At 32.6% G+C, this 9,408-nt stretch overlaps 1 protein-coding gene across 1 annotated transcript; it reads left to right on the top strand.

The window, feature by feature from the left end:
- Positions 1 to 6,228: 6,228 nt before the first annotated feature.
- Positions 6,229 to 8,544, top strand: LOC143615070 (chlorophyllase-2-like). The gene is made up of 2 exons (XM_077088313.1): positions 6,229 to 6,576; positions 7,675 to 8,544. The coding sequence occupies exons 1-2, from the start codon at positions 6,328 to 6,330 to the stop codon at positions 8,350 to 8,352; spliced, it is 927 nt and encodes a 308-aa protein (XP_076944428.1). The 5' UTR covers positions 6,229 to 6,327; the 3' UTR covers positions 8,353 to 8,544.
- The last annotated feature ends 864 nt before the right edge of the window (positions 8,545 to 9,408 follow it).

Here is a 9,408-nt window from a genome sequence, read left to right as displayed (position 1 = left end):
TGTTCAGGTGAGTTTCTAGCCCCATTCCTTGTTATGTTTTCGGGGCTGTGTGCATACTTGATGTGTTGTTAATACATTTATCCTAAGTGATAAGTGTATGCCCTATGTGATATATGTGTTATGTAAGAATGATTGCTTGATGGTACGTGAACGATCTTCGGATATTGCACGTACTGTCAGGTTGTAATGCTATGTATAAGGTAAGTATAATATGAATGCTTATGCGTATGAACGTGATAGAGATAATAAAAGAAGGAAATAATGATGTATGGTTGTATGGTTACGAAAAGGGTACCGAGCCCTAATAATACTCGAGGTATGATGTATGGTTGTATGGCTACGAAAAGGGTACCGAGCCCTAAAAATACTCGGGGTATAATGTATGGTAACGAAGAGGGAATCAAACCCTACTAATATTCGAAAACTAGGACCAGACCCTTATAATATCTGTGATGTTAGGGACCAGACCCTTATAATATCTGTGATGTTAGGGAATCGAACCCTTCTAATATTCGAAACTAGGGACCAGACCCTTATAATATCTGTGATGGTAGGGACCAGACCCTTATAATATCTGTGATGTTAGGGAATCGAACCCTTCTAATATTTTGAAACTAGGGACCAGACCCTTATAATATCTGTGAGGTTATAGGGCGAAAGGCTCTTTAAAACGTATGATTATGTATGTAAAGAAAGTATGAAGGTAACAATGAAAGTAAAAGCACTTAAGTGTGTATGAAAGAAAGTTAAGAGGTTAAGTATGAAATGTAAAGAATGTATTGTATGATTATGTGATTAACTAGAACTCACTCAGCGTAGCTGACTTTTAGTATGCACGCAGGTGAGTAGGATGAGACAGCGGGCTTGAGGGGGGACACATGGCAGAAGAATAAGAGCCTGGCATCTGAAGACTTACGATGTTTTAATTTTAATGTTTTAATGTGAAAGACAAAGGACGTTTTGAGACAAGTTATGAAATATTGTAATGTTTTATGAAAGTTTTATATTCCGCGTAAATGTTTTAATTAACTCTGATATTTAGAACTGTTTTTATGAGTAAATCCAACACGAAAGTAGGGTTACCGGTAACGAGGCCTTACACTAGTTGCCGTTTAACGCCATCGTCACTCGAGTTATATCTTTTTATCACTAATACTACTATTATTAAAATATTATAAGTATTAGTTATTATTAATGTGACACATATAATTATTATAATAATAATAATTATTATTATTATTATTATTAAAAATTCAATAGATTGGTATGAATTTTGTAAAGATGCAGTTTTTTCAGTCAGTATAGCCTCTTTCGGAATATTTATAGCATTCTTTTTATATAAACCTTTATAAATCTATTAATAACGTTTTCAACAAATAGAGAAATAATTATTATATTTATTATTACTACTACTATTATTAGTTTTAACAACAATTCTCAATTGGTAGTATTACAATGTATTATTATCATCATTATCTTATATATCTATATATGTGTGTGTATGTGTGTCCAACATATCTTTTAGCATTATTATTATCATTACTATCTTATCATTAATAATATTATTATAAACTTTATTATCAATTCATTTTTATAAAACCGAACCCTTGATTTAAAACCCGTCTTGCTTATATTTAATATTGGTTTAGTTATTTAAAAGCCCAATAAAATAATATTATTTTATTTTAATTGTCATTTAAATACGAGTCTCTAATCATTAATAAATTAACAGGTAATCCGATTAATAACCGAACCTTCTTGTCCAATGTTTCCAATATAGTTTCATTATGGTTTCAAGTTCATTAATAAATATTACATTATTTATTTTAGCTAAGGTGTTTATCATTTCAAGTCGGATATGTTCGTTTACCGTTCGAGCTTCGTTTATTTATCTATTAGTTTCTCAATTCATCAATCGAGGTGAGTACTTTCATACCCCTTTTTCCATCTTTCGTTTTGGGGTGACATTTCATACTTATCAAACTAAATGTTTCAATTACTTGAATCTTTAAACCCACAAACGTGATTGTATACTTTATTTGAATAATTGCTTGATTTGGTATTTTATGCTTACATGCTATGTGCCTGTGTGTTTATCGCTTTCAGTCATGGGGAAGTCTATAAATCCATGATCTATCTGGTATTCTCTTATAGCACGGTGTCGTTAACGTAATGCAATTAACGATATTCTATTAAATCCTAGACTACTTGGCAACCCCTTGTAGCTAGGTGGCGCTAACGTAATTTTATTAGCGATTGTCAATTTATCCAAGTTGTTGCTTTTATTTATTGTTGTGTATACAAGTTTTGTGACTTTTTATTATTATATATTTATATGCTCAAACTTATGAATTGCTCACCAACCTTTGTGTTGACAAACTTTATTTTATGAAATGTTACAGGTTTGACTTTTGTTGACTCGATGACTTGATGAAAACGTTACCAAGACTATTAGGATATTAGTAAAAGAACAACATAATGGCTACTTGTATTTAACTTGTTTGTGTGGACGAGATGTGTTGTTTATTGATTTGTTGAAATAAAATGAGTTGATTAAATATTGTCACTTTAAATAGTGTCTTGTGTATTTGTCCAATCACGTTACACCCCGGCATGTTCCGCCGCCTTTGGTTGGGGTGTGACAGATTGGTATCAGAGCCACAAGACTATAAGATAGGTGGTTAGACGTAACGGCCTAGTATAGTCTTTACTTTAGGGTCCTTATACGTGTTGCCTATACGTGTTTACCCTACTTGATTGTTCAATGCACTTGTTTATTTATATACTTATTTATTTTATCAAATCATAAATATACACATACACACACTTTCATAGTACTCCAAGGTATCTTTACCTTAAAACGCAAAAACATTAGATTTTTATTGTGTTTTATGGATCACGAGCTTAACTTGGATCCCGTAGTTTCAAATCTCCTTAAAGATTGTCTCATATGAGATGACCACTTTAAGTAGTCGAATGCAGGCGTTCCGCTCGCCATCCTAATTTTCGGTGTTGAAACAATAGAACCGCGGTGGTTCGTGGACTAGAGTTTTGACATGACATTGTATCTCGATTTATTGTGTTATTATTGTTATTTGAGTCAAAAACATGAGTCGCGGTGGTGCGTACACATGTTTGGACTCCAGCGTGGTGTTTTGTAAATGTAATTTTTTTAGAGTTGGAATATCAAGTCATGGTGGTTCATTCACGATTTTTCCATCTTTAAATTCTTAAGACATTGTTTACAAATTTCAAGAATTTATACCATTTTTTCTTTATTTTGTTATAAATTCTTATCACAAGTCTTCATTTATAAATGTTATATTTTTCTTATTGTTAATAATTCTTTTATATCCCAATTTTATATGGTAAAGTTTTACACCAATTTTCTCATATTGATTTCACAAGAATTTTTATTGCGAATTTCGTTCATTAAAATAAAACCTCTTCGATATAAGTAAATAAATAAATATATGTATATATATATATATAGTTTGATCTATTCATAATGATTTTTAATATGTCATATATTTTCATTAAGACGATTTACAAACGAAAATATTATTATATAAATTTCATCATATTAAGAAAGTTTTATGATAGATTTCACCTCAACTTTTCAAGTAAATCTTATATTATATAAACTTTAAATTTCTTTAAAGTCCTTGTACAAAAAAAAAAGATAACTTGTATAAATTTTTTTTATTTTTATAACTATTCCGTTCATTTTGAACGATTCTTTCACAATATTAATTATTTAAACTTTTCACGACATTTTTAATTATACTACATTATATAATACACGTGGTAGAATTTTCGCTACCCAAATTTGTTTTCATAACAACTTTCATCATGCAATCTTTGGTTTGTTATAAATTTTCGCAAAAAAAAAAAATTACATCATACGATTTTACGCGTTTTAAAATTTTTATGATAGTTTTGCCATTATCTTTCAAGAAAGTCACAAACTTATAGTTTGTAATCTTCTTGAAACTCTCATGCAAAACTTCATAGAAATTTTTACTTTAAAGATCAAAATAGTTTACTTATGATTTCTCGATTTACAATGCCGGTCATTTAACTTACCATGATATTTTTGTTACACGATATTAAATAACGAACTTGGCCAAAAAAAATTCTCATTTCGCAACTTTGTTTTTCCCAAAGACGACATTCATCATTTAATATTGAAACCTCATAACAAATTTTAACATTCAATTTACGTATTTTAAATTTCCTCATAAGCAAAAAATAAATAAATTTATTTTAACCTTTATAAAAATTTGTGTGATTCACACGCTCGGATCTCAAAAACTCTATTTATATAATATATAGTTATATATATATATATATATATATATATATATATTAGCATGTAATTTTAATTATCAAAATCTTCATGGATGCTTCAAACATTATTTATAAAATATGATATTTTCAAAATTAATACTTATTACTTGTCAAAAAAATCTCCCTATACGCAACCACGAGCTTTCAAACACCCGTATCTCATCTCATACTACCATCCTAAATCAAACCACTCTTTCACTTCAAGATTTTCCCCGAGCACTCAAATCTTTCCTCAATATGAACGAAACCTAAACATCCAAAAGTATACCCTCACCAACCCAAACATCATGCAAAATCCAAGATGTACAACATTAACCCAACAAAAAGCCTTAAATACCGACACTCCCACGCCACGAAAAACCTATCAAACTCACTATCCTAATACTTCAAGGACACCGACAAACACACCCACAAATGCCTTGAACATATACAAACCAAAGCTTACCTAACTATGACTCAAATCTTTCGTCCCACTGAAAAGCCAGGATTATCACTCATATCTTAAATTTTAATGAATTTTTATTTATTTAATTTAATAAGTTCTTATTTGTTTAATTTAATTAGAAAAAAAAAGATGATGTGATGATGTGATAGGGGCTAGAGGTGCACAAAAAACCCGTACCCGGAAACGGACCCGAAAAATACCCGGAACCGGTTTTTTTATACCCGGGTATTCTATACCCGAAACTGGAACCGACCCTACCCGTAGGGTATGGATAGGGTATGCATTTTGAGGTCAATACCCGTACCCGGAACCGTACCCGATTTATACCCGTAAATACCCGGACCGGTCATACCCTATACCTGATACCCGATACCAATTTTCTAATACCCGAAATAATACATGAGTTTTTATAGTATATTTTTATGTTTACTTCACAAATTTTATGTTTAAGTTTTTGTAAAATGCATATTACTAAGTAAATAATTTTTAATTAAGTGGATTTATGGTTTTTGTAATATCGTTTAATTATTTTCATAAATTACAAAGCAAATTTAAATTTTAAACAAATTAAAAAATGTATAAAAAAAATACAAATTCAAAACCGGGTATAATTTAAAACCGGGTATTAATACCCGTTCGTACCCGGTTCCAATACCCGAACCCGATCATACCCTACCCGGGGTACATAGGGTTGAGTTTTTCCCCTCAATACCCTACCCGAACCCTACCCGGTTTCTCTCAACACCCGATTTTCTAATACCCGATTATACCCGAAACCGGTTCCATACCCGAACCCGGGTATTAAAAAAAACCCGATTTATGCACCTCTAATAGGGACTACAAAACCATTAACCCTAAAATAAAAATTACTCATTTACCGTTTAGGTGCCACGTATAAGATATTCTTCAAATTTATAGCCGGCCCAACTACACATTGAAGACCACCCAATTTGAAACGGGCTTAAACGTGAAGTATAATAATCAGGTTCGGCAAGCCTTTCCGTGGCGGTCGGTCGGAAACTGCAGTAAACGGTCACCCTCTTCATCTTCTAACGGCAACGCTTGGATGAGTGCTTAAATCAGGTTCAGCGAGGTCGGAAAACTCGGCAGAGTTCAAGGTGGAGGATGGGAGGATCGGCGGTGGTCACGATGGTAGCAGAGTAGGAATATTAAGTCTTTTTTTTTTTTTTTAATAAATAACAAGAATGGACCTATTTTAGTAAATAGTTTTAAAATAACCCATTTTGGTAAATATTTTACCCACAATCCCCATTTTGGTTAAAAAAACTCAGTACAACATAGATTACATAAAGTAAAAACTAATAGATGCTACAATACAAGATTACACTTGATTTGTTCACCAACAACTTGGCTAAACTCCAAGCCAAGTCCATATGGTTTGCTTCCACACTAAGCTTTAAGGTGGGACAATGAACACCACACAAACAAGCAGTGAACTTTATCCCAATCAACCTACATAAAAATATCCCAACAAAAAATGAAAACTTTACACATTAAGAATCAATCCAGCGATGTCTCCTAATTCTTCTTCAGTTTCCCTATGTTCAAACACAAGTGTGTTCGCCGTTGGAGAGCTTAAAACACAGCTAGTAAAACCTTTAGAAACAGTCACACCAAAGCCTCTGTTGATCTTTACACCTGTAGCAGCAGGAGAATTCCCAGTTCTGGTTTTACTCCATGGTTATCTTCTTCATAACTCCTTTTACTCTCAGCTCAGCCATCATATCGCTTCACATGGATTCATCCTCGTTGTCCCACAGGTTTCTTAATTTCCTTTTGTAGTTTACCAGATCTTATTGCATGCCCATACATTTGTTGAAATATTCATAGTTTTATTCACTTCAAAGTTTACTAAAATTATAACATGTTGTAATTTTAACAAAATATGTAATGATTGAGCTCCATTTAAGTAAATATGACCACCTGTTTAAACTAGGATTAAAAGAAAACTATAAGGTCAACCTGTTCACACTACCGGTCTACGGCCTCATTTAATACAACTCATCAATCCGTCTCTAACCAGTTTAATCAATATATAACATGCTTACAACTGATCATCAATCAGTTTGGGTAACACGATTAAATTTAGTACGGGTTATGGTTAATGTCTTTGACACAAACATGTATCGGTCGTAGTTAGTTTCGTTAGTTCAACCCTACAAACGGAAACCTGTCGGCTCAACTGGATTAACCACTTCAAAATCATACTATTGATGCAAGAAGCGTGGATTTACAATCCTATAATTTTAAAAGTGTGAAAATATTAACAAAAAATGTACATTTGACTAGTTTATTGTAGTTTAAAGCCTAATTTGTATGAGCAATAACGAAATTAGTGTTGAACAATCACAAGTGAAATCAATCCGAACCAACCACAGATCCCTGCTTCTACTCAAACACAAAAGCAATGCTCAAATACGAGAGCGGATTTTTTAGTTTATTAATCGACAAACTTACATTTAATTAAAACAAACAAAATTATCAAGACTTATCTAGGAAAACTACTTAGGGAACTACAAACCTAGAATTAGGAAATACATAGTAAAACTCTAATTTTTAAAAATAAGATAGACAACTTAACCATCAAGTAACTAAGTTACTTGATCTCCTCTAAACCACCCATTTGAGATCAAATTGAACCACCTATTATTGCCGAGTGTTGCTTCTCGTTTAATAATTAGTGCATATATATAATCCGTATATTGTTGTTAAAAACACCCTCCGTTGTGCACCTATTGTGATGAAAGTGCTCAAGTTATTCTTACTTTTTTTTTGTAATGAGTGTGTATATAGATCGATACAACGATTAGAAAAAACCAACAAATTACTTACAAATCTCCATTGGTACCATGTGACAGTTATATTCAGTGACGGGACCTGACGCGACTAAAGAAATCGAGTATGTAGCTGAAATAACGAACTGGCTGCCCGAAGGGCTTGAAAAGTTCCTTCCACCCCATGTAAATGCAGACCTAACAAAGCTAGGACTGGCCGGCCACAGCCGTGGAGGAAAAGTTGCCTTCGCCCTTGTTCTAAATAGACTTAAAACAGAATTAAAGTTAAAATTTTCTGCATTGATCGGGATTGACCCAGTTGATGGAATGGACAAAGGCAAACAAACTCCTCCAAAAGTGCTCACTTATGTTCCACACTCATTTAATCTTGCAATGCCCGTCATGGTTATCGGTTCAGGCCTTGGTGAAGTCAGGAAAAACCCGCTGTTCCCGGCTTGTGCCCCAAAAGGGGTGAACCATGAGGACTTTTACAATGAATGTTGTAAACCGGCTTGTTATTTTGTCGCGAAAGATTATGGGCATCTTGATATGCTTGATGATGAGACTAAAGGGATTAGAGGAAAGGCTACTTATTGTTTGTGTAAAAATGGCAAGTGTAGAGAACCCATGAGGAGATTTGTTGGAGGGGTTGTGGTTTCTTTCTTAAAAGGTTATTTAAAAAGGGATTTTAGTTCTTTAATGGCTATAGAAGATGATGAAGCTACACCTGTTGAGCTCCAGAAAGTTGACTTTCTACTTTGACTTTAGTGTGCAGTTGGACTTAATTGTCAGCTCAAACACTTTAGTTTATAGATGTGCGGTTTTGTTATATGTTGAAACTTGAAGAACTTCTTATGATCTTGTTATGGATGTGATGTTAGTAACTTAATTGGTCAAAATAAGGATGAGACAGCATCTCTTGTCCTTGAGAAATTTTTGGCAGTCAAATTTTGGTCAATGCTAACCAGCAAACTTTGGTATTTCAAAAGCGCTGCTTGTTTCTCTTAAAAATGGGTTAAACGTGTGGAGCCAACTCCGACCTAAATCAGAACCTAATCGTTGGTAATGGTTCGGTTTAGTTGGGTTTTATTTAGAAACAGTTTAGTTTCGGTTTTCGACGACAAAAAAAACGTGTAAAGTTGACTCATTGTTTAATTAAAAAACCATCAAAAGTAAACCGCACACACTTTTGCATAATTTTTTTTACTTCGAAAACTATAACAATATGATACTCAAATTAAAGATAATAAAATGCTCGTTTTTATGATGTCATTTATTTTAAAAAATTTTAACGTATGAAAAAGTTACGACCCTTTAAAAATCGTGGGGTAGTTGGATTAAAAATGAAAATAAAGTAATATATATGTAAAAGACCAAAGACTAATGGTGTAATTTTAATGGATGAAACTTGTAATTATTTTGAAAACATTGCAAATGCACGTGAGATTTGATGTTACAATGACATTTGTGCCGTCTTAATTTGTCCATCAATGGTATATATATATATATGGTATGGTTAAAATAAAAACCCAGTTCAGTTACGAAAACCCCAGAAACTCTATACTAACCATTGATCTTGATGAATGAATGACTGAGATTGAATAATTAAAATTAATAACATTATCATATTAAATAAAAGATTAAAAAGGTACAAAAGGGCAACATGGTAATTTAGTATATTCTGCTTTATGTCAAGTCGTAATCTCTTCCTCAAATCCAAGAACTCCATCTTACTCTTTTTATTATTCAAACCAAAACTCTCTCTCTCTCTCTCTCTCTCTCTCTCTTCCTCCATCTTTCATTCACACAACAAACAAG

Source organism: Bidens hawaiensis, unplaced genomic scaffold, assembly GCF_021521415.1.
Source record: "Bidens hawaiensis isolate Kalapana, Puna unplaced genomic scaffold, B.hawaiensis_p1.1 tig00041781_1, whole genome shotgun sequence".
Taxonomy (NCBI): Eukaryota; Viridiplantae; Streptophyta; class Magnoliopsida; order Asterales; family Asteraceae; genus Bidens; species Bidens hawaiensis.
Note: the sequence above shows the minus strand (reverse complement) of the source record. Positions and strands in the feature narration are given on the sequence as shown.

Coding starts and splice junctions, on each gene's coding strand:
- LOC143615070 (XM_077088313.1), top strand. CDS start 6,328: ATGTCTCCTAATTCTTCTTCAGTTTCCCTATGTTCAAACACAAGTGTG. Junction 6,577..7,674: donor TCATCCTCGTTGTCCCACAG/GTTTCTTAATTT, acceptor ACCATGTGACAG/TTATATTCAGTGACGGGACC.